Below are 24,100 nucleotides of genomic sequence, written 5' to 3'. Positions count from 1 at the left end.
GGGAAACCAGGGATTAAAGTCAGGGAACACTCAAGGCAAAAGTAATCCCACAGCTGGTTATGCCACAACCAAATACACCATATTGTCCAGATGGAGGAAGAGCCTCTGTAATGTTGACAAATACAATTATTTACATCACATCAATATTATATCATGTAGAGAGAACCGATGTTAGGGGACGTGAGGTCCCATTTTTGAATGACAGACAGACAGACAGACAGACAGACAGACAGACAGACAGACAGACGTGTGACAGTAGTATTACACTGTGATTACAGCATGACACAAACATCACCATGCTGGAGTATCGAGCGGACCTCTGGCGGTTGCTCTAATCATATGAACGGCCCCCTCGCTCTGATTGGTCCACCGGGGGCGACGGTCGCTGTATCTCACACCTCATTGGTCATTCGGGGCTGAGGGGGCGTGGACGGCCGAATTGTATCAATATTGATAAAGTGGTGGTAACTAAATATTTTTTAAAATTCAGGAAGGCGAGGGTGCGTTAAAAAGCCCCGCACTGTGACGTTTTTTAACCCGCTCAGTGTGCGGTTTGTCCGAGTAAACAGCCCCGAGGTTTCCCTTCTTGTCTCCGGGTACGTTTGGTTGGAAACCGTCATCGCAACAGCTCGGGACGCCTTGAAATTAACCGTAAGGTTGTGAGAAAATGGCATCAATAGCAACGGCTCCCGAGCCGGCTATAAGCCCGGGCTCCGCAGCGCTGGCCGACGCGCTTGTCCCCGCTAGTATATTCGCTCCGGATCGAGGAGGATGCGGGGAAGAGGACGGCGACGAGTGCTACGAGGACGGCGACATGATGAACGGCGAGTCCGTGGAGCGAGGGGTCGACTTCACCAGCAAGGTAACGCGAGGCCCCTGGCTTGTTGCTGCGGCGCTAGCATTAGCCGCTATCGGTAACGAATGAATGAACCCCGCGCTGTCGTAACACCTCTACACGCGTGAATTACACGTGTAATTACAACCACCGTGAGTCAACAGCTCCGTACGCCAGCCACTCGCCCTCTGCGTGGCCAGTGTTTACTCGCAGGGATTTTGTTGGGGGAGCAGGTGTTCGCTTGTGCTAAAATTGCGTAGCCGCTTAGCTCGGCGCTAGCTGCTACTGTTTGCACATATGGCAACAGCTCTGCCCAAACCCGCAAAATAAAACTACTGTCAACAACAAACAAGGCCCATATCGAGATAATACCAAGGCGTGACCACAAGCATGGAAAACGTATCGGGCTGCAGAAAGACTGATGTTCTGGAAAATGGTTCTAAATCAGCAGTGCTAATCAAAAATAACACGAGTTGACAATGATGCAAACGTGGGCGAGTTGCACGTCCCATTGCACCTGTGTTACATGTATGTTCAGATTACACCAGGTTGCATCAGGGAGCCATTCACTGGTTCACCTTTGGCCCCCGACGCTTCCGCAGGTTCTGTTTCGGGGCTCTGATATTTAAACCTTTTAAGGATCCAGACAGAGTTTGGTTGTTTGGATCACTCCTCATCAATAAAAGACTCGTTTTATTTTTTTTGGAGCACTTGTGTCAGAAGCGTGTGGGACGATCACATGTTACCAGGTGCTCAATGGGAAAACAGACAGCTGTTTGTGGGCAGCAGCTCCTGAAGTCACCAGAGATTCACATAGTGCTCTTTCTGTTGGGTCTTAGGACTCAGAACGGTCCAAAAAAGAGATTCTTTCTGTTCTCCCGGAGCACGGTGGCTCGCCGTCTCCGTGCGTGCCGTAATCTCACTGTTCTTGACTTCCGTTGGATCCAGAATGAACTTTCTGATTCTTCACGCTGTCACCTCCACTCCACCAGCTGGCGCTTGTCAGTCCAAATGGGGAACAGTACGACTCCCTGCTTCGCCAGCTCCGGGACAGGATGGAAGAGGGGTCTGGGGAGACCATCTATGTGGTTGGTATGGGCTCAGGTAAGAAACGTGCAAGCACACATCCAGGAACGGCACACGTGTCCGTGCTGTTACGTACCGACCTCGTCTCCGTCTCCCCCGTAGATGGAGGGCTGCAGGGCCTCTCTCGACTACGCCCAGGCTGTATATACCGCTGGGGGCGGGGCTTATCCGTGAATGACAGCTCCAGTAGCGAATGGAATCAGCCCGCTGGAGAGCTGTGACCAATTGATTTAAGATGAGGGTTGAAACGGCCTTAAACCCGGTGTCAAACATTTATTAAGTGATTTTATTGGCCTGGGTTTACGTTACAGAATCTCCAGAGGGAATCATTTGTTGAATCCAGATATTGTGGGTTTAAGGAGGTTGATAGGGAGGGCCGAAGCATCACAGGCTACAGTGCCAGACCAAAATAGACACGTATGAGTTGCCAGGCACTCAGATAAATATTTAGAACAGCTGATGGGAATGGAGCTCCGTTTACTGTACACAGATAGTAGCTCTGTGAGCTCAGATGACTGAACAAACGCCAGGCAGGGGAAGAAAGAGGAGGAAGTATGAGGATGTTGAAATGAAAACGTTGGAGGGATGATAAAGAGACAGTAAAATGCAACATATTCGCAGTTATCACATATCCGTTAATTCTTACAGAAGGAAGCTCATATGTTCCAGAAGCTGTGGCCCTCTGAAGCTGTTCTTTCTGACCGTTTGCCAGCAAAGTGTGATTTGCTGTTCAACAGCTGTGCTCATCTGCCCTGAAACTGCACGATTAAATGGCAGCAAACAGAAATAGCTTAATCAACAGGTCATTCTGGGTGTTTCTAGAACCTTCTGCTGATGCTGCCTGTTACCAGAAGCCACTGCTGGGTTATTTGACATAGCTCTAAAGGTGGCACAAAGATCTGATGTGAATGTATTTGGCCCCATGACCCGGTCTTAAGACAGTCAGCAGATCTCTCACTCTCACTCACTCGCACACACACTCACCCACCCACACACAAAAACACATACATCGCTTATTAATACCTCAGGCACAGCCACACCAACCTTAATCGATCGCTTTATGCCCGACCGTATAGGAAGTGTTGGACCCGAGTTCAAACTCTGCAATAAGCAACTGTGTGTCACATGTTTTGCTTGTTTAGCCTCTATGTTTATCCTCTTTACACACAGAAAAGCCAGAAAGCTGACTTATATTTGACAGAGGTGTGTCTTCTGTAGCATCAGAGAACAGTGGCAGAAACATTTACTGCCCCCCAGTGGCCACTATGGACAACTGCAACAGACGAGAGGGACTGCCCCATGGAAATTGTGCAAGTACTTCCCAAGATAATTTCTGGTTTAAGGATTAAAGGTCATGTTTATCCAGGTGCCAGAGTTCCCCAAGAGCTAGACAGACACAGTCCTGGTCATTTAAAACGCGTCGAGCCCTAACCGCTAAAATTACACCCCCAAATTACACCTTGGATATAAATGTGACAAGGGAAACCAGGGATTAAAGTCAGGGAACACTCAAGGCAAAAGTAATCCCACAGCTGGTTATGCCACAACCAAATACACCATATTGTCCAGATGGAGGAAGAGCCTCTGTAATGTTGACAAATACAATTATTTACATCACATCAATATTATATCATGTAGAGAGAACCGATGTTAGGGGACGTGAGGTCCCATTTTTGAATGACAGACAGACAGACAGACAGACAGACAGACAGACAGACAGACAGACGTGTGACAGTAGTATTACACTGTGATTACAGCATGACACAAACATCACCATGCTGGAGTATCGAGCGGACCTCTGGCGGTTGCTCTAATCATATGAACGGCCCCCTCGCTCTGATTGGTCCACCGGGGGCGACGGTCGCTGTATCTCACACCTCATTGGTCATTCGGGGCTGAGGGGGCGTGGACGGCCGAATTGTATCAATATTGATAAAGTGGTGGTAACTAAATATTTTTTTAATTCAGGAAGGCGAGGGTGCGTTAAAAAGCCCCGCACTGTGACGTTTTTTTAACCCGCTCAGTGTGCGGTTTGTCCGAGTAAACAGCCCCGAGGTTTCCCTTCTTGTCTCCGGGTACGTTTGGTTGGAAACCGTCATCGCAACAGCTCGGGACGCCTTGAAATTAACCGTAAGGTTGTGAGAAAATGGCATCAATAGCAACGGCTCCCGAGCCGGCTATAAGCCCGGGCTCCGCAGCGCTGGCCGACGCGCTTGTCCCCGCTAGTATATTCGCTCCGGATCGAGGAGGATGCGGGGAAGAGGACGGCGACGAGTGCTACGAGGACGGCGACATGATGAACGGCGAGTCCGTGGAGCGAGGGGTCGACTTCACCAGCAAGGTAACGCGAGGCCCCTGGCTTGTTGCTGCGGCGCTAGCATTAGCCGCTATCGGTAACGAATGAATGAACCCCGCGCTGTCGTAACACCTCTACACGCGTGAATTACACGTGTAATTACAACCACCGTGAGTCAACAGCTCCGTACGCCAGCCACTCGCCCTCTGCGTGGCCAGTGTTTACTCGCAGGGATTTTGTTGGGGGAGCAGGTGTTCGCTTGTGCTAAAATTGCGTAGCCGCTTAGCTCGGCGCTAGCTGCTACTGTTTGCACATATGGCAACAGCTCTGCCCAAACCCGCAAAATAAAACTACTGTCAACAACAAACAAGGCCCATATCGAGATAATACCAAGGCGTGACCACAAGCATGGAAAACGTATCGGGCTGCAGAAAGACTGATGTTCTGGAAAATGGTTCTAAATCAGCAGTGCTAATCAAAAATAACACGAGTTGACAATGATGCAAACGTGGGCGAGTTGCACATGTCCCATTGCACCTGTGTTACATGTATGTTCAGATTACACCAGGTTGCATCAGGGAGCCATTCACTGGTTCACCTTTGGCCCCCGACGCTTCCGCAGGTTCTGTTTCGGGGCTCTGATATTTAAACCTTTTAAGGATCCAGACAGAGTTTGGTTGTTTGGATCACTCCTCATCAATAAAAGACTCGTTTTATTTTTTTTGGAGCACTTGTGTCAGAAGCGTGTGGGACGATCACATGTTACCAGGTGCTCAATGGGAAAACAGACAGCTGTTTGTGGGCAGCAGCTCCTGAAGTCACCAGAGATTCACATAGTGCTCTTTCTGTTGGGTCTTAGGACTCAGAACGGTCCAAAAAAGAGATTCTTTCTGTTCTCCCGGAGCACGGTGGCTCGCCGTCTCCGTGTGTGCCGTAATCTCACTGTTCTTGACTTCCGTTGGATCCAGAATGAACTTTCTGATTCTTCACGCTGTCACCTCCACTCCACCAGCTGGCGCTTGTCAGTCCAAATGGGGAACAGTACGACTCCCTGCTTCGCCAGCTCCGGGACAGGATGGAAGAGGGGTCTGGGGAGACCATCTATGTGGTTGGTATGGGCTCAGGTAAGAAACGTGCAAGCACACATCCAGGAACGGCACACGTGTCCGTGCTGTTACGTACCGACCTCGTCTCCGTCTCCCCCGTAGATGGAGGTGACTGGGGCCTCGATGAGAAAGACATGGAGGCGTCTGTAGCCACCGTGTGTTCCATGTGCGAGCAGCTGGACACCGACCTCATTCTTCTCCGGGAGCGAAATGAAAGCGCCGGTTTAGTGCGGGACTATTTGATCCGCCGCCGCGTGGGTGAGCTGGACTTCCTGGAGGTCAGGTGAGTGGTCACGGTTGGCCCGCTCGGTGGCGTTGGGTCTACAGGGCGCCGTTAATGTGTCCGCGCATCGTTCAGGGTGGCGGTAGTGGGGAACGTGGACGCTGGTAAAAGCACTCTGCTGGGGGTGCTGACGCACGGAGAGCTGGACAACGGCAGGGGCTTCGCCCGCCAGAAGCTCTTCAGACACAAGCATGAGATGGAGAGCGGTCGGACCAGCAGCGTGGGAAACGATATTCTGGGCTTCGACCAGGAGGGACAGGTGAGAGGCTGAGAACGGGAGCCAGGATGTTGATAGGCCGGCGTCATGAATGTGGCCCCTCCCCCTCTGCGTTCACACAGGTGGTGAACAAGCCAGACAATCACGGCGGAAGCCTGGACTGGACCAAAATCTGTGAGAAGTCCTCGAAGGTCATTACCTTCATCGACCTGGCCGGGCACGAGAAGTACCTGAAGACCACCGTGTTCGGGATGACGGGACACCTGCCTGACTTCTGCATGCTGATGGTGAGGAGGGGGGGGGGGGACGACGACGCTCCTCTTCTCTTTTTCTTTCAAACATGTGACGCCACGGTCGTCTCGCTCCTCCCAGGTGGGCAGTAACGCGGGCATCGTCGGGATGACCAAAGAACACCTGGGGCTGGCCTTGGCGCTGAATGTTCCCGTGTTCGTGGTGGTGACAAAGATAGACATGTGTCCGGCGAACATCCTCCAAGGTGGCCCTCCGGGCGCCCGTCTGGTCGGGACACACAGGCTTCTTCTCCTGTCTCCTAATTCCAGTTGTCTTGAATTGCAACAGAGACGCTGAAGCTGCTTCAGAGGTTACTCAAGTCCCCCGGCTGCAGGAAGATCCCCGTCCTGGTACAGAACAAGGACGACGTCATAGTCACGGCGTCAAACTTCAGCTCAGAGAGGTGATCGAACCATCCCGGCTTCACAGCAGAGAAGGAAAACGGCCTCGTGTGACCTCCGCCTTTCTCTCCTCAGGATGTGTCCTATTTTCCAGATCTCCAACGTGACCGGAGAGAACATGGACCTGCTCAAGATGTTCCTCAACCTGCTCTCCTCCAGGACGTCCTACCGAGACGACCAGCCCGCCGAGTTTCAGATCGACGACACCTACTCTGTGCCGGTAGGACTTGGCGAGTCCCGCTAAACCACGAGGATTACGATCCGTGTGAGACCCCGACTGTGTTTGTCACAGGGAGTAGGAACAGTAGTGTCTGGAACTACGTTACGTGGACTCATACGCCTGAACGACACCATGCTGCTGGGCCCAGACCCTTTGGGCAGCTTCATATCCATCGCCGTCAAATCAATCCACCGTAAGAGAATGCCTGTGAAGGAGGTCCGGGGGGGCCAGACCGCCTCGTTCGCCCTGAAAAAGGTAGGAGGGCAGATTCAAGCCGCGGTTCCTCCCGGCGGTCTTTCCACACGTTTGACGCCACCCTCCTCTTCTGTGTGAAGATCAAGCGCTCGTCCATAAGGAAAGGCATGGTGATGGTGTCGCCAAAGCTGTGCCCTCAGGCGACGTGGGAGTTCGAGGCCGAGATCCTGGTCCTGCATCATCCCACGACGATATCCCCCCGATACCAGGCCATGGGTGAGGACACGAAGAGTTAAGTGGCAGGTTTATACGACCAGAACAATTTCACCAAAGCGCCTGTGTCCTCCCAGTCCACTGCGGCAGCATACGGCAGACGGCCACCATCTTGTCCATGAACAGAGACTGCTTGCGGACGGGGGACAAGGCTTCGGTCCACTTCCGCTTCATCAAAACTCCCGAGTATTTGCACTGCGACCAGAAGCTGGTGTTCAGGGAGGGACGTACCAAGGCTGTGGGCACCATCACCAAGGTAGTGCGCCTCTTTGGTTGGATCACGTAGCACACGCCCGCGATCAGGATCAGGATCTGGCTGGCGTGCTAACGTTAGCGTCTGCTTCCTCCCCAGCTGCTGCAGTCCACCAACAATTTGCCATCCAATTCCAAACCCCCACAAATCAAAATGCAGTCTACCAAGAAGGTGCCGGTCAGAAAGGAGGAAGGCAGCACGGTTGCCAGTGACGAAGCAGCGGCGTTAGCGCCCCCCGCAGGCCTCAACGCAGCACAGCAGGTGAGTCTTGACAGCAGAAACATGATTATTTTAAATATGTCTGGTCTTTGTATCTGATCTAACACTGAGCCATTCTCTAACTCTACTTCCTGTTTCTAACACCGACTGTTCCATACTGCTTTACCACTCTTAACGTGGACTGTCTTTCGTGCCGCATTACTCCATTACAAACTCTTATTTCGCTTGCGTGGCTGCCTTCCTAAGGGAGAGGGAGATGAGGACCCTCAGTTAAAGGAGGGCAACAAAGAGAACAAGGTAAAACGGGTCATTTCTGAATGAGACGGGAGACCTTGGGTAGAGGAGGACGTTTATACTAGAAGTTTGGTTTTTGTCGTTAAAATGCTTTTAAGGCTGAGGGTTTTTATTTGCTCCTTGCAGCCAAAGTCCGGAGGAGGTGGAAGGAGGAGAGGGGGGCAGCGGCACAAAGGAAAAGGCCAGGGCAACAGCACCAACCCCACAGCAGCTCCCAGCTCCTCAGGAGTAGGAGGCTGTTAAAGCGGCCTCCACCGTGCCGTTAACCTCCCCCTCTGCTGTCACTCCTACAAGCATCATTCCACAACTCACAACAGATACAGATGTTTCCGAAAGACTCTTCTCTTATAATGCTTGCCTTCTTCACAGTCTTATGTTGTTTTCTGTTTACTGAAAAAGATGCCAAAAGGAATGCACTCTTAACAATTTTATCGTCCTCTGCCTTGGTTGTGATTGCCACGGTCCTCCTCCCACTGGTGACTTGTGGTACTACAGGTACCTTGAACATTTGGGAAGCAAACCCACATGTTCTGGTGTCGGCACCAGATTAGAAAATCGAAATATGCACCAGCCCTTCCTCCAGTACCTGAGCTATCTAAATCTGTCGCTCTTAATTCACAGAATTTATTGATTTTAATTGTTTACTTGGAGTGTCGGCAGTGGGGAGGGACACCAGATCTCAACGAAACGAGGGTCCAGTACCAAACCGAGCAGCTATAAAACAAACTCCCTCATGCATTCCCAGTGACCTGCAAGGATAAAAGAAATGTACTGTTTATACTGGATATGTAAATGAGTTGTAAAGGGTGCACTGGCTGGTAACGCACCATCGTCCAGACGTATGCAAGCCAGATGAATGTAGCAGAGGGCACGGTCTGAAAATCTAGGAATTATAAGCTGTTTTTTTATGTGTAGGATATTTATTCAGCATACATGCTTCTTTCATGCCATTCAGCCATGTTCCAAACCTTTTACCCATAGTGTAAATAGTGAATCGTCCTCACTCGTTACATGCTGTGCTACATGGAGTTTTAGCGCCCCCTGGCGTTGTGGCCTGTTATTGTGTAGAACGTTGCCGCTACATACCGAGCATTAATAAATAGTTTACGCAACTTTTCTGCCGTTTTCCCCTCTTCTATTATCCACTGACGCCATGGTTGTGCAACACTTTAACAATAGTCTATGTAATTCTAAACAAGACGCGGCTCATTTAAATGCGGTTTAAATCAGAATGATAAGGTCTGTGAAGCATCAGGTGAGAAAGGTTCAGTCGTTTGCAGAACTGCTTTAAATTGCAAGAGTACATTAAGTAAAAAGCAACAATTGACAAAAGAAAAATACAAATTACTGTATATGTAACTTTGATATAGGTCTACTACAGATTGTAACGGAAAAAGTACAGCATCCGTTCCATTTACGGCACTTTGCCCAATAGTGGACATTTCCAGCGTCTGGGCAGCACCTCTACCCATGATCAATATACCTGAAAAGGCTCCACCTGGCCTGGGCCACAATTTCACAAACTGTGTGATGAATTCCATAGTAAAAGAAATGGCATTACCCTGAAAAATAATATGTAACTTTAAGACATCGAGTCTAGTTACTTAGTGTGGACGTGTTACTGGACCCGACATGCAGGAACTGCAGGAAAACGGCGCATGGTTGGGAAGAAAGGGATGGTTGAGACGGTTCTCTCCTGCAGAGTCTCTGGATCTGAAATAAAGTGCGCACCTCGGTGTGCACATGCTTCAGCACATAGTACAGATACACACACACACGGGACGGCGGGCTGGGATTCTGAGGCTTTAACCGTCGATGTCCCAGCTGAAGAGATGATGCTTCACCAGCATGTCCTGCACGCCTTCCTTCAGAGGCCTCTGCTCCTTCTCCTGGGGAAAAAAAAGGGGAAACTTGTTGTGGAAATAATCCCCAGGGGATTTTACATCAAGCTCCGACTGAACGAGGTGACTAAAGACACGCCAACATGACTGAGGTCTAGCCAGACGTCCCTACTGGACCACGACTACATGGTCTGCTCTCACGTGTCGTTACCTAGATGTCCCAACTAAAGAGGTGATGCTGAATCAGCATGTCCACAGCTTCTGCTTTCAGAAAAGCTGATTTCTGAAACAGCATGAGGTCGTTATTCGCCACTGAATATCAGGGCTCCCTGAATCTCATCCTCTTACCTCCTTCTTGTCGGGCAGCTCACAGTCTTGAGAGAGGCTGAAGGCGAATTTGGACAGGACTCTGAGGAGAGAACGTGCGACAACACACGTCAGGGCTTTATTTACACACTTTCATCAGTGATGTGCTTCTCACCTGAGCTCGCACTTAATTTGGACCCATCCGGGACTTCGAAGGAAGGACCAGGGGTGGTACCATTTCTCCACAGCGGCCACGCTCGAGCACAACACCTCCAGCCACAGGTGGAGCACCTGTTCACTGGAGCAGGAGGAGCAGGAGGAGGAGGAACACATGAAGCTGCTGCTCCCAGAGAGATCGCTGCGACTTCCTTCAAATGTGTAAATCTCACTTGAGGCCAACGCAGATGAGGGACCTGAACTTGATATCCATCTGAGCGTGGGCCAGGTCGTGGCTCATGTTCACTGACTGCACTGCCTGGTAAGACAGATGGGGGGGAGTCAAGTACTATTACTGGGAAACGGCTGAATTTACAGCCTGACTGGGCGGACGCCGTGTGTAAAACCCAGAGATGAAAGCTCTCTCACCCTATAGAGCAGCTCCTCTGGCGTCAGGACCTTCCCATCTTCATCTAACCTGGAGAAAACAACCAGGTGTTCACTTAAAAGCAAAGTCAAGCCCACTGGATATCCAGTTCTGACATAGTACCAACGTTTGTACACGCTAAATAAGCGAGACACCACTTTTACCTGTAGGTTTTACACAGCACTAGTCTGGAATAGACGGAGTTAAAGTCCCTCTCCACCTCTCTGCTGGCCGCCTGAGGGAAAACCAGTAGGATTATGAAGGAATTTGATGCAACTACTGTGCACCGCACCAAGCTTTTGCTATTAAACGTTACCTCTTCTATAAACAACCAAGGGTGACAGGGCCCCCCTAGAATGGATGGTTTTTTGAGACCATGCTGAAATATGGCCTTCAAGGCGGGACACAGCGTGCCCCTGACCAGGTCCGTGACGGCCTCTGTCACAGAGTCGTCCCCTGCTAACGAGTACTAGGAGCAGACGCAAGAACGCCGTTACACATCGAGAAGCAAAAACATCCCGCCGCTGAGCCCACAGACTGATCGCATTCGCACCTCTTTGCTTCTTTCATCCAGGATCTCCACAAACTTTGCTGGAAACCAACCTTTAAAACCCAACACAGAAAACAGGCGGTGAGAAGAGAGCCAACGGAAACGTGTGGCCTAACGGGAACGTCGGCGAGACGAACCTCTGAGGCCGTTGAGCTCTCCGACCCAACAGTGCTCATCCTTCTGCGAGATGATCTAAACGAGAACGTCGATGCTCGTTAACCTCAACAAGGACGTCGGTGCTCGTGCCGAGACTCACCGTGATGATGTCGTTTTTCCTGAAGCCCAGCTCGTCGTCGTCGTGCCGCTCAAAGTCCAGCAGCGCCTTCGCCCGTCTCCGCCGGTTGCGGGACACGACTAGGAAGTTTTCATGATCCCGCTGGTGGCTCTCCATGGAGTAGTCCGGAGTCAGGTCCTGCATCCGACACAGCAAACCTGAATGCCCCTCCTGGATGCGTCACCCATACAGAGCATAGTTCAGAGGTTCTACTCACGGTGCTGGAGTGGTGCGGGTCCAAACAGTGGAAGTGCTCCGCTGTGTGTGCTATGGCCTCTCGGAGCGCCGCCACCAGCTCCGTCTGCTTTATGTTCTTGGATTTCAAGGAGTCCGCCTCGTCCTCTCCGAACAACAGGGAGCTCAGGGTGGACCTCCTGTGCAGGGACTGCCTCCTCACCACCTGAACCAAACAAGAACACAGCAGCCTGGATGAGACAGAGGTGGCACACGAGGCTCAACCCTCCAGAGAAAAGGAGCCGTGAGCGACCTTGTTCAGACTGAAGTTGAGCGCCGCGTTGTTGCCGTTGTTGAGCTGCGTCTGCTCATTCAGGATGTAGGCCAAGTGCTTGTGTCGCTGGGCTTCCAGCGTCTCTTGCGACAACATCCCCGCTAGCCGCATGGCTTCTCCCAGAAGCTGGGCTCCGTCCCTCAGCTGGCTCGGCAGGTCCGACAGGGTGTTGAAAATGGACGCAGAGTTCTCCGACGATATGAGCTCCTCCTCCTGAGGCCGAGTGGCAACAGCGGTCAACGCGGTCGTCGTCATCATGTAGAAGAAAGGCGCTCGAGAGGATTTACCTTGATTTTCAGCATGCCCAGTGTGATCTGAAAGAGCACCAACGAGCCTTGGTAGAAGAGCAGGTCCCAGATGCGGAGGAGCAAACGGATGTCCACCACGCTGGCGAATGACGTCAGGAACCAATGCAGCGTGATCAGAGACAACTCTGAAGACAGCAGATGCAAAGACTTGAAACTAGCAGTTGTCTTTATCCCCTCCCCCGGTGCAGAGGGACGGCTGGTTTCTCACCGATATCGTGCTCCTGCAGCAGGCGGTCAAGGGCGGGCAGGTACTGGACTATGAGTTGGCGAAGAACCCTCTGGTCCGTTTGGATGCCCAGCAGAGTCGACGAGAAGTAGGAGGGAGGGAGGAGGTCTTCGATCAGGGCGCACATCATCCATAACGCGTCCTCCTCCTCCAGGAAGAGCAGCAGACAGGAAACCACCTGAGGGAGGCGAAGACAGAGAGGACGGATGATGGTGGCGTGGGCGGCTTCTCTCCGGCGACCCGGTCGCTGCGACGCGGCGCCCCGCGCGCTCTCACCATGCCGGTTCCTTGACAGTAGCCGATGTCCGGGTACAGCCAGGCCAGCCCCCTCAGGACGCGTCTCAGTCTGGGGACTCCCACGCCGGCCAGGCTGTTGAAGCAGGCGTTGCTTGGCATCGTGCGCAACAGGTCCTTCTCGATCTGAGGGACGAGGACGAGCCCGCGTGAGCAAAGCAGACCGACCTCTGATCCACAGGGGAATCACTCCAACGTGGGATTATTCTCTACCTGTTTCGCTACAGTGGTGTCATCATTGGAACTGTTCTTGATCACTTCTCTGTAAGAGATCTCAGAGGACCTCTTCTTCTGCAGAGCTCCGGACAGTCGCATCCAGAGCTGACGGACAAACAGCCACCAATGCAACTTGTTGGTTTTTTTCCATTTAAAATGGCCGACGCGGGTCAGCGTGTGTCCGCTCACCTGCGGCCTCATGCTGTGAGGGACGCCACCTAGCACCAGGGTGCGGAGACGCTCGGAGCGCGCCAGGACGGGGTCGATCAGGTCCCAGGTCAGGTCACCCACCGTGTGGTTGTGGGTGAACTCCAGGTGGGCCTGCCAGCGCAGTCGCTGCTGGGGGTCTTCCTGCTGAGGAGACCCCTCGGTGCCCAACCAGGACTTGGACTTCTCACCATCTGAACAGAGACAGCAGAATAACGGAGGCTGTTCATGCATTTGTTGTAACTCTACAGGGAAAAACCACAAACTCCCTCATGGACATGAACACATTTGTTAGAAATTAGAAACTTTGAAACCATTTTCCTTTTCTCCACTTGTTAAGCTTTTCATCCGCCCTTCCTGACCTTCAGGAACGCCACTGCTGGGAGGGAGACTTACCTTCAGCATCCGCTCGGAAGCCAAACTCGTCGTACTGTAGCTCAGGCTGTTCTGTGGGGTCTTTCTGTAAAAAATAGGCAAAAACACACTCGTAAAATGCCCAAAGATGGTGTTCATACCCTAATAACTAACAACCAATACAGCCTTTTATTAATCCCGCTTCCAATAACATGACCTCTAAATCCGAACAGGAGAAAACAAACGAGGACTGAACAGGAGCAACACAACATCTCCTCACCTGGTGATACTTGGCCAAGATGTCCTGGGGCCACATGCTTGGAGTCAGAGCAGAAAAAGGGCCCCCAGGGGCCGGTGTATAGGTACCTGAGGGACACGACAATCAGCAAAGATAAAAAAAGATTCCTTTTCGTAAAAAATATAAACAAACACATTTTTTTCCCCCACAAATATCTGCGATGAAGCCGAAAACTCTACCTGACATTCCGATGGAAGTGGAGCGGACGGCTTCTATGAGAAAACTCTCAAGTAAGGAAACAGGCTCAGCATCTGCGAGGACAGAGGAGCAGAAATGGAGAAAAGCTGGAGGTCAGCAGCAGCAGCAGCTCAGAGCTGCACCCTGAAGAGGCCGCCCACCCCCAACACCACTCACATGAAGTTTCCAGGCAAGTTCAGCTGCACAAATACAGCTCGGACCCCTTTTTGCTGCCTGTTATTGTTAATTTTCTATCACCAGCGACCATCCTCTAAGGGAGGAGAGAGCAGCCATATGACTGCTGCACTCAACAAGAGGACAATTATTCCCTTAACTGGGTTTGTTTTGGAAGAACGCGTCCTCAGGCAACAGGAACACGTGTTCTGGACAGTTAGAGATTCCACACAGACGAGGTTTTACAACTGAACTTACATATACTTGCCGAATTAAGCTGCATCAGGGGTTAAAGATAGAAAAATAAACAGACCGTTCCATAAATGTGGGTGGTTATTTTAATTTCTAAACATCCTTGAAGGAAAGACAGATTTTGCCAGATATTGATCTGACCTTTAGAAAGGTTCTGACTGGAAATTAAACGACCGCGTCATCTCATTTGTTCAGCTCTGTACAGAACAAATGTCCTTTTCTCTTATTTAACACATTTTATGATCGTTATCATCCAGAAAAAAGGAAATCATCTCATCACTTCCTGTCACCAGTTGCTTGGTCGTTGCATGTGAACAATAGTATTGTAACAATAGTATTGAGACTACAAATAAAGCTCATCTCTACTTAATGATCATGCCTGAAAGAGCCATGAGACATAAATGCACGAGGTCCTTGACTGAGGATGTCCTTAACACCCATAACAGGAAGATTATTGATATTGTTCCCAAGGCTGGATCTCTTTCAGGTGCGGCTGAGCTCACCTGTGTTTGCCTACTCTCGTCAACACCCTGCTGCAGGTAACACATGGATTCACATCCTGCTTCAGGGCCCATAACGCTGGGGAATGACATCTACTACGTTCTGGGCTATTTGCAGCCGGGAGTTTCAGTTTTAGCTCTGAAAACCGCACCAGGCTGAAAATGAAGATTAAACCCTTCACTCACACGTGCTTACAGGCACAGTGACGTCAGCATCTCCATACACCTGCAGAAAGATAATCATTATTACATCTTGCGGCGCCCATTAAGCCAAACTTCAGGTGTAAACTAACCATATAAGGCATTATCAACAGGTGACACACAACGATCTGTGGCCACAGCATACTAAAATGTTAAATTTTACTCGTTAAACCTCGCCATGAAGCGAAAAGGCAACAAGTACTGTGACGTCAAACCCTTGCTGACGTCAACGTCTCTCGCAATAGGGATAAAAAACATTTTTTCAATGACGACATATTTTGAGGACTAGGTTTTTGGTCCGGGACCTCTGAGGCATGTTGCCTGGGTACCAGCAAAGCCTAACCAACCCATTTTGGCAGCACCGCGTCCACTCGAGTCGTCAGCTGTTAGCCACACATGCTAAATGCAGCTAACAGCAGCGTGCGGTGGCCTGTTAGCAAAACTTACCGTCATGTCATTCTAGCGAAGTCATTACGGCGTGTGGCTGACGTGTCGTCGCTCGCTGCAAACTGAAAGACGCAGACGGTCACGCCATCGTAACACACGCACTTCTGGCCCCTTTGCGTCGTGCACCTGCTGGCGGATAATATCTCCCCGGTATTCCTCCGACTCAAGAAGGCTTCCCACCTTGCATCCTGACAAGTAGTTCCCGGAACTACACAGAAATATCCCTCCGCAAAGAGCTGGATGACGTAGCATACGACGTGTACGTCCGTTCATTCATCAATTATAATGCGGGGGCGCAACACGCGCCCGGGGGAAGTTCCTTTCCTCCGATAAATGTGAGTTATTCACGATTCGTGACACCGGTGCGGTCGCACAAAAACACTGCAACGTCGTGAAGATATGATAAAATCGGGTAGCCACCGATAAAATAGTGCATATATTCAGCGAATACTCAGCCGTGTTTACAATGTGAATCCACGGCATTAAAACATGTATGTCAAAATAATGTGGTTATATGCTAAAATACTGGTAACTACGGCAAGAACCTATGCTAAAATTTGTTTGGTGAAAATTTGTTTTGAGGTTTTTTTAAGATTACCGAACGCTTCTGATCCATTCATCCCATCAACATATTCAAATAGCACCAACTCTAAATATGAGTAAACAACATGACTCACTTTCCCCATTGACATTATTTATAGACGCTTTAGTGAATAAAAAAAATGTCTCATTAAATTGACGTAGGAACTTGGTGTTATTACAGCCTTCATTCGCAAGGGGGCGCTCACGAACCCGCAATCTTTTCGCATTTAAACGTTCAACACCCAAGTTTTCATGATTACGGGGAGACCGACGTCCCCACATAAAAAAAAACCCTTAAAAAGATGCTCTGTAACAGCATTCATGCGTGCTTTTTAGATAAACCTATAATAAAACAGCGCCAGTGTGGAGCGCTTCTGTCGGGGTCCGACTCCCGGAATGATTCACAGGTGACAGCGGGGACCCTGCAGCTGAAAACGTTGCCCAGTGATACAGCGTATTTTTGAGCACGAAAACTAAATCTCATCCCTCTGAACAAGCTCTGCAAAACGACGGTTTCCGGTAGTTGTTGGCTCAAGGGAAAGGTTATCGTCTGCACCCTAAAACCTCCTGTTCCCTTCACACCCTTCCTTTAATCATCCCCCGCGACACATAAGAATGATGTTCCTTCCGTTTATACTCTCTTCCTTGCATGCTTGGTTTGCTGCGTGTCAGAGTGAGTCACGTCATTAAAAAAGCTGACCTTGCCCACAGACAGCCACCCAAATAGCCCATAACAGACCATCCAGCGCGCGTGTCACATTAATAAGGGGGGGGGGGGGGGGTGGTAGAGTGTTTTTTTTTGTTATTTTGTTTTTTCACCACCTATTTGTCCCCACCCCATAGTGCTCATTTGTCTTGATGTCCTCCTCGCTGAATGATGGGCGCCGTCAAGAAAAGCTCTGGATCTCACAATGCGGTTGCTATGACGTCAGACGGCCCGAGGCGGGGGAGGGGGGGTGGTGCCAAGGGAGGGATGAGAAGACAGAAAGAGAGGGAGAAACAAGCAGGTGGGGTTAAAGGGGAGGGAAAACAATGCTGGGGAGATGTGAGATCTCAAGAAAGATGGAGGGGAGGACGCGAGCAGGGGGGAGTGGAGAGGAACCAGGAAGTGAAGGAGTGGGAGTGGACCGAGAGGCATTATGGCATCTGTGTGCTTATGTTACTCATGCACGAACTGGTGGCCTTTCAATCAGACGAGCAGCTGCCTGATGTGGAGCTGAGTCTCCTGACAGGGGCTCAGAGACCCAGGAGGAGGAGCAGGAGGCGCGGATGCAGGAGGGAGGAGAAGGAGCGCTTCCCTCCACGCCGCCACGTCGCTGCAGTCCTGCAGTCTTTCTCCTGGTCAGAAGATAGTGCTGTTGCACAACCCCGGGCCTCCGAGGCCCAACTACGGGACGGGGACGTTGCGGTGGAGTCAGCGCGCCTTGTGCGAGTGCGTCGATGCGTGTGGAGATTAAATTGCGCTCCCAAGTGTGTCGGGGCTGTTCATGTGCGTTTAATGCATAGATGCGCGCATACGTTGTTTCCGGCGGAACAGCCGAGTCTCCCTCTCGCACAGTTTTGAGGCTTGGACGTCGCCACCAACGTCAACCTCCCTCAGACCGCTCGGCCGGAACCAGATGAAACCTACGCGCCTTCTTTGTGCGCGGGGCCGCCCGTGAGCAACACGGAGCTCACATGGGTTTATGTAACCTGCATGAGGCGGCCTCTGCCTTTGGGCTAATTTCCATCATTTATGCACATAAAGTCATGATCGAGCGAGCCGGGCAGGGTCTCTGGGGCTGCTTTAACGCAGCTGTTCCCTCCGGCCTCAGAGGAGTTCTTGTGCGATGGGGGGGGGGACTGGAGGTAAAGGGCAGGTGCTCGGGGGCGACCAACAGCTCCTGATTTCTCCTGGGTGCTGTGATGGGAGTGGCAGCCCGTTATTTATGAGCTTCTGTTGCCGAACCTATACCCTGAGCACAAACACTTGCTCAAGCTTGCATGCACACGGAAAATGAAAGAGTGCAAGATCTTGTTTATTTTTTATTAAAATTTTGGTTTCTTTTGTTCCAGGAAAGCTTGTGAGCATCATAAAAGATGCAAATGGATTTTCAGCGGCAAATTGCGGCAGGGTCTGGGGCCAAGCCAGGGGGGCTGGCGAGGTCCAAACAGTACCGCCGAGGAAACTGGCGGCCCTCCCCACAAAACAAGACAATGCGAAATACAAAATAAAAGCACGCACATGTCAAACCTTTGCGAAGGAAAGACCGACAGCGCCGCCTACATCCGCAGCATGGCACGCCTGAATGCATGAACCCGAGCTGCCGCGATCGTCCACGCCGCGTCCAAGTCTCACGTAAACACCGACGGTCTGTTTTTAAGGCATGGATGCCAGTTTATGTCGTCCATCTGGTGAGGCCGTTTGTTGAGTGGGAGGCCAGTTGTTCGTGCTGGCTGGGACAAACACAGAACCCATCCAGGTTGGATCTGCGCGGAGCTGACTGACTTCCTGTTTGGTCCAGATTACAGCAGCTAAGGCAGAGCCTGTTTTCACGCTATTCCAGCCCTTTAATGAACCTTGTGTGCACCTTCTGCCACGAATGCCCCACTCAGAGTTTTAATATATATTTGAACAGTTTTTCCCAAAAGAATGCGCCTCAGCCTCTCGGCGCATTTAAACAAATGTAATTTTGTTGAGATAATAATGGTCCGATTTTATCAATAGGTCCTTGGGTTTCTGATAGAAATCTTCCAGTCTCTTAACACAGATAAGCTCCAGGAGCCGGAGGAAGACTCAATAGTGTCTATTATCACCACCATTAGCAGCCAGTTGGGACCTCGCGGCACTGATCGACACTGCCCGATAGCGACGGCGCTATTTACCTCCTGATAGACTCTTTGTGGGGGCGGCTGTGTGTGAATGCTTAGAACAAGTGTAGTGTAAAAGGATGCATGTGTGTCTTCTGGAGAGTCTTTGGTTACGAAACAGAGAGGTCAACTACGCGTGCTGGAGGGGACAAAGGTCACAGCTTCCAGCACCACGGAGGCTGCGTTCTTCTGCACGCTGAACTTGAGCTCCTGCACCGGCGATCGTGTAAAAGAAGTGCTCGCTACTATGATTCTTTTTTCTAACACACACTTGTTGATCCAGAAAAGGACTGAAAATCACAAGGAGAGTTTGAGTTTTATGCAACCAAATGATACAGTTACAGTTTAAATAGGGACTGATAATTAAAGGGGTTAAACATGACGTACAATACACAGTATTTTGTGTGTGTGTGTGTGTGTGTGTGTGCGTGTGTGTGTGTGTGTGTGTGCATGAATAAGTAATTGTTAAGTGCAGCAGGTGGCCTTTGTATTGCCTGGGGAACAGGCAGATCATGCAGGGGCTAATGAGCAAATGTAAATAAAAGATGAGCGTTTTCACCTCAACAATCAGATTTGCACCTGATCTGAAAAAACAGGTCTGTGATAAACAGTTCAAATTGCCAGTTTAAGAAGCTTTTCCTTCAATGGATCACATCAGGAGGTAAAATCTGGGCTATTTTTGCATGGAACAAAGAATTTGCCATTACAGGAGCATAATCAGGATTTTCTTCACTGCATTTGCTGCCCAGAGGTGTGTTGGCATCTGACATCTGATTTTTAGGATCCTATGTGCGTCAGATTTGTTCTCTGACATCGGATTGTTCAAAGATTTTCCTTCGAAGTGACCTCAGCAACAAAAGAACCCTACGAAAATGAGAGCCAGGCGCCCAAATGGACAGTAGCTGGTGGGGAGGACGAGCGCTGTACAACACGAGATAAAAACAATAAAAAAAAGGATGTATCTGCACTCGGGTGACATAGGAAAACATTAAAGCATTAAAAAGAAATAAAAGCAGTGAGAGCAAATCTGTAGAATCAAACCGTGCAATAAAATAAAGGCCAGAGGCAATAACAGGGAAACAAGACGACAGGAACAGATAGATGCTTTAAGGGGAGAGCGGATGCTCCTGACTTATATAAGCAATAAGGACGATTATGTATCTACAGACGTACAGCGGATACCTTTAAATTATTATTATGAGAAGGTAATATTGGAGATGTGGCGGCCGCGGCTTGTGTGTTTGCTAAATGCAGAGACCAGCTAACCAGGCTCAACTGCTGCTGCTCAAACACTCCTGAGGATGTAATCAGACGGACGCAGGGTTCAGGTCCCCGCCCCGTTTTTAAGGAAGCACCGGAAGGAACAATAACCCGATGCCAACAAGGTTTGGACGAGCCTGAAAATACACCCCGATGCTTTTAACTGCCTTGTCAGCGGCAGCGGAGTTCTTCGGGTCGGAACGCAGATTGATCAAATATTGAAGACGGCCCTTTTCTGCCCAACCCCTCCCTGGAGGAGACCACACGTCTCGGGAGGGGAACGCAGACGGAATACAGAAACATTCCCGCAGGTGTCTCACACACAGATAAGTAACAGCACACGCACTCGTCGAAATAAGACGTTATGGATTCTTTCCCTGTGTCTGAGCGTCTTTGGTCAGAAGTCGTTCAGATCATGTTTCTGTTCCCGAAAGCGTATGAACGGTGGCACAACATAAACACTCTGGGTAATAAAGTGTTGAACCACTCTTCCTGTCGTCACACTGGCCCTTGTAGCCCGTCTCCACAATATGTTAGATGTTCTTCTCACTGGCCTCAGACCAGTTTTCTAAAGGCCTTCCAGGCATTAGCTTGGCTGGCTCTATATTTCTCAGCCCAGTTGGTGCATGCACGGGTTGCCCGTCCAGTGACCAAGCGCTGGGACAGTATCTGTCCCAGTGAATCATGGGTAGCCGCCTCTGGCAGGACGTCAGTGTGAAGTGGGCAGACGTTCAACAGCCCAGCCGTGTCATGTCCTGTATGACAGCAAACATATGCTGCACCCAACTGTTGTTGTTAACAATAATAATACAATAATGTCATAGAATGACAAGAATAATCGCCATCTGGGGAGGGGGGGGTTCAATGATCTCATATGTGCTCCTAACATGACCGTCGCGCCTCACTTTCTATTACTGATGTCGGACACGATGGACAGAGGGTGGAAACGCATTAGCCAACTGCCAGTTCAGGACACTGATGGCAGCGAGAGATGACGCAAATGCACAAACAGGAGGGGGGTGGGGGGGGGGGGGGTGCAGAAGAAGGTAGAGATCAACTGTCGACTTCAACATAAGTCGAAGAAAGAGGCTCCTCCAGGATGGATTCCCGTTTGCATCAACCAAGAGCCCAGGTAATGGCAGCCGCCATGCGAGAGTGGTGGCCCTCTAGTGACACGTTAATAATGTGCGCAGATGTAAGCTAGCCTGTATATAAGCTAGACTTTAGGATAGGGCATCAAAAATTCATTACTGAGCAAGGAAAATAAAATTCCAGCCCCGTGGTTCCAATTGAATGCGTAACCGATGACGACGTTTCGGCTCCGGCTGCCCAGAAAGCATTAAAGCCTTGTGGGGGGGGGGGACTTGAAAAGGCACCTTACAGTAACGGACGCTGACAGTTGTAGGATGACTGCAAAATGGGCGCTGTTTCCTCTCCCAAAGAGGCGTGGTGCTGCGAGCGCCACGCTGCATAGACTCCCCCGGGCGCCGAGGTGAGTCAGTCTCCCTGTCGCAATGCATTCGCTACAACACAGACGTGCTCAGGGGGATCTATGACTGATCCTCCTGCCCTGCAGTGTGTGTTGGTGGGTGTGTTCTCGTACATGCTGCACAGCGAGGACCGCAATTTGCAATCGCCTCACAAAGTGAGGGCGTTTATTCGCAGTGAGGACATTTTGTCTGGTCCTCATAACTTCAAAGGGTCGAGGGGCCAGACTTGGCTTTAAGGTTAGGGTTAAGAGAAGCATTAGGGATTTAGTTGTGAGGGTTGGGGGGAAGGCAATGGAAGTCCTCGCAAAGATAGTAGTATAAGAATGAGTGTTTATGTGTGTCTGTGTGTTCCAGTATTTGACAGCTTATATGTGGTTTAAAAAACTAAAACTAAAAAACCCTGAGACTAAAAGCACTCGGAACACACAGGCTGTAGACAAGCATGAAATGTCATCTTGAAAAGGGTCCTCGACACGAACAGCAAAGGCATCACGTCCGATCCTGAAAAGAACGGCTGAGTGTGATGGGAAAAAAGAGACACAACACAACAAAAAGATCCATCCAGCCGGATCTGGAGCCCCTTAATCAGGGGGAGGAAAATTAATGAATAACTTTGAGTTGTGGAGTTTAATTTTCCACCTTCAGTCGCTTCAGAACTGATTAAATCACTCATATAGCTACCGGTGCTTTTAATATCAACGGCAGAAGAGTTAAAAGCGCAGTGGTTTTCCACCGAGGCCTCGTTTGAACGGATCCTCTTTGAACCGGATCAGAACTCAGCTCTGATGTGCTGCGGCAGCGGCAACAGCAGCGGCGGCGGCGGCGGCGGCAGGCCTCTCAGCGAACGCGGCGCTCTCTGAGAGGAGGTGCTTTATTCCACATGACAGAAATAGGCTGCTGGATGGCAAATCTGGTTGTTGGGGGTAATTTGGCATTCAGCAGCGCAGAAAATAGCTTCAGCTTCTATTCTGATGTTGGTCTGTAATAAACGGCTCAAATGAGACCGAATCATAACCGAAGCCGTTTGAGCCTCAGCTGCTTGGATAGTGTTGACACAGGCGTCCCCTTCTCCAGCGAAATGGAGGGAAATTTGTCGTTTTTGCAAATTCTGGTGGCAACAATCGTTTGTCATGTCAAGCTCCCGGAGCCCCTGGCTGATGAACCCCTGTTCATCTTTAAGAAATGAAGTTTAACCTTGACTAGTGCTGCTCCTGCTTTTGAATGAGTGGTGAGGGAACGTGGTTGTCAGGTCCTGAGATTACATTGCATCTCAACACAGGTAGAATAATCCATTCATTCAGCTTCTGGTGCATTTAATGACCCGGTTCTTTGGGTTAGTATCGCTGCGGACACCTCGTAAGGGGACCTTGAGGCAGCATTCTGAAACACCTTCACACGCCAGTCTTAAGGTCGACACAAGCGTTGTAGCCAGAAACCATGTCAGAAGGAGCCATTTGAGCCAGTTCATCTGTTCAGATCTGATGAACTTGGATACAAGATCTTCTTTTAAACTGCAGCTTGTGTCAATAACTGTCAGCAGCAGGAAGTTAAGGTTCTGTATAATAAGTGCGTCACCATCCTGGCTCATATATCGGTGAAGGCTCTCAGTCGTCCAGGTCATGGTAATTCTGGTAGTTGAAGCATAGCAACTGGAGTGATTGAGCTCCAGTTGCTATGATTATCTTTAATAGAAAGCTGCGTGAGGCAGAGGACAAAAATACCAAAGATCTGCTCTGAAGTACAATAAAAAGCACTCGAAACTACCAGAATAAAAATGCTGGAACACTTGACGAAGAGGACACGCTCTAAATACTGAGGGAAGGCGATGAGACTCAGGTGCAACACGTTAGGGTGAGGGAAGGAAATCACACAGGAGGGACACTTGACAGGAAGTGATGTCAAATCAGAGAGCTTTGATCAAATAAAACAGGAAATGCCACTGTGTGCTACATATAGGGTGATGTTCAGCGTCAGTGGTGGCTCATTGGTGAATAACGGTGGGTCGTAGCAGCAGCCACAGGTTGTTTTTGATCCCAAGGATGAGGCCGGATGGAGACGCCTCATTCCATACTTGGAAAGCGTGGAAGCCACGCTTCTATTGGCTGCATCTCCCGGTTTCAGCTTCAGATCCACTTTGGGGAGTGTAGTCACACCTTCTCTGGGAGGGTGAGTAGCGTTCTGCATAATTTAACACACAGGTAGTTCTTCCTCTAAGCCTGCTGGTGTCGCAGAA

At 50.2% G+C, this 24,100-nt stretch overlaps 3 protein-coding genes across 6 annotated transcripts; 2 read left to right on the top strand and 1 right to left on the bottom strand.

Annotated features, from left to right (window-relative positions):
* Positions 1-468: 468 nt before the first annotated feature.
* Positions 469-2,142, top strand: LOC130515333 (GTP-binding protein 1-like). The gene is made up of 2 exons (XM_057015497.1): positions 469-862; positions 1,828-2,142. Exons 1-2 carry the CDS (start codon positions 668-670, stop codon positions 2,140-2,142), a joined length of 510 nt encoding a protein of 169 aa, XP_056871477.1. The 5' UTR covers positions 469-667.
* A 1,719-nt stretch (positions 2,143-3,861) lies between these two features.
* Positions 3,862-9,081, top strand: gtpbp1 (GTP binding protein 1). 3 transcript variants are annotated; one of them, XM_057014403.1, is made up of 14 exons: positions 3,862-4,262; positions 5,230-5,341; positions 5,426-5,606; positions 5,682-5,865; positions 5,946-6,110; positions 6,196-6,319; positions 6,403-6,517; positions 6,591-6,735; positions 6,808-6,990; positions 7,071-7,206; positions 7,281-7,459; positions 7,556-7,717; positions 7,922-7,972; positions 8,096-9,081. In XM_057014403.1, exons 1-14 carry the CDS (start codon positions 4,068-4,070, stop codon positions 8,210-8,212), a joined length of 2,049 nt encoding a protein of 682 aa, XP_056870383.1. In that variant the 5' UTR covers positions 3,862-4,067; the 3' UTR covers positions 8,213-9,081. The 3 variants fall into 3 exon arrangements, with proteins under 3 accessions (XP_056870383.1, XP_056870384.1, XP_056870385.1); XM_057014405.1 differs by having other exon boundaries at positions 4,124-4,262; positions 5,186-5,341; XM_057014404.1 differs by lacking the exon at positions 7,922-7,972 and having other exon boundaries at positions 3,863-4,262.
* A 144-nt stretch (positions 9,082-9,225) lies between these two features.
* sgsm3 (small G protein signaling modulator 3) lies at positions 9,226-15,967 on the bottom strand. 2 transcript variants are annotated; one of them, XM_057014401.1, is made up of 22 exons: positions 15,686-15,967; positions 15,224-15,263; positions 14,114-14,185; positions 13,917-14,002; positions 13,679-13,742; positions 13,265-13,476; positions 13,073-13,180; positions 12,842-12,985; positions 12,548-12,743; positions 12,319-12,464; positions 12,011-12,244; positions 11,741-11,923; positions 11,506-11,661; positions 11,387-11,441; positions 11,253-11,302; positions 11,016-11,168; positions 10,864-10,934; positions 10,702-10,750; positions 10,506-10,591; positions 10,292-10,414; positions 10,159-10,219; positions 9,226-9,858 (listed from the first exon to the last, which is right to left on the bottom strand). In XM_057014401.1, exons 1-22 carry the CDS (start codon positions 15,689-15,691, stop codon positions 9,775-9,777), a joined length of 2,379 nt encoding a protein of 792 aa, XP_056870381.1. In that variant the 5' UTR covers positions 15,692-15,967; the 3' UTR covers positions 9,226-9,774. The 2 variants fall into 2 exon arrangements, with proteins under 2 accessions (XP_056870381.1, XP_056870382.1); XM_057014402.1 differs by lacking the exon at positions 15,224-15,263 and having other exon boundaries at positions 15,686-15,963.
* Positions 15,968-24,100: the final 8,133 nt, after the last annotated feature.

This window comes from Takifugu flavidus, chromosome 18 (genome assembly GCF_003711565.1).
Source record: "Takifugu flavidus isolate HTHZ2018 chromosome 18, ASM371156v2, whole genome shotgun sequence".
In the NCBI taxonomy this organism is placed as follows: Eukaryota; Metazoa; Chordata; class Actinopteri; order Tetraodontiformes; family Tetraodontidae; genus Takifugu; species Takifugu flavidus.
The sequence above is the reverse complement of the archived record's forward strand: the minus strand, read 5'-3'. Positions and strand labels throughout refer to the sequence as shown.

What these genes read in the sequence shown, in the direction of transcription:
- gtpbp1 (XM_057014403.1), top strand. Translation starts at nt 4,068, where the DNA reads ATGGCATCAATAGCAACGGCTCCCGAGCCGGCTATAAGCCCGGGCTCC. An exon ending in CTGGACTTCCTGGAGGTCAG is followed by an intron (nt 5,607 to 5,681) that starts GTGAGTGGTCAC and finishes CGCATCGTTCAG; the next exon opens with GGTGGCGGTAGTGGGGAACG. An exon ending in ACGACACCTACTCTGTGCCG is followed by an intron (nt 6,736 to 6,807) that starts GTAGGACTTGGC and finishes TGTTTGTCACAG; the next exon opens with GGAGTAGGAACAGTAGTGTC.
- sgsm3 (XM_057014401.1), bottom strand. An exon ending in CTTCCGAGCGGATGCTGAAG is followed by an intron (nt 13,477 to 13,678) that starts GTAAGTCTCCCT and finishes GTCTCTGTTCAG; the next exon opens with ATGGTGAGAAGTCCAAGTCC. An exon ending in ACTGTCAAGGAACCGGCATG is followed by an intron (nt 12,744 to 12,841) that starts GTGAGAGCGCGC and finishes CGCCTCCCTCAG; the next exon opens with GTGGTTTCCTGTCTGCTGCT.
- LOC130515333 (XM_057015497.1), top strand. Translation starts at nt 668, where the DNA reads ATGGCATCAATAGCAACGGCTCCCGAGCCGGCTATAAGCCCGGGCTCC. An exon ending in GGGTCGACTTCACCAGCAAG is followed by an intron (nt 863 to 1,827) that starts GTAACGCGAGGC and finishes CCACTCCACCAG; the next exon opens with CTGGCGCTTGTCAGTCCAAA.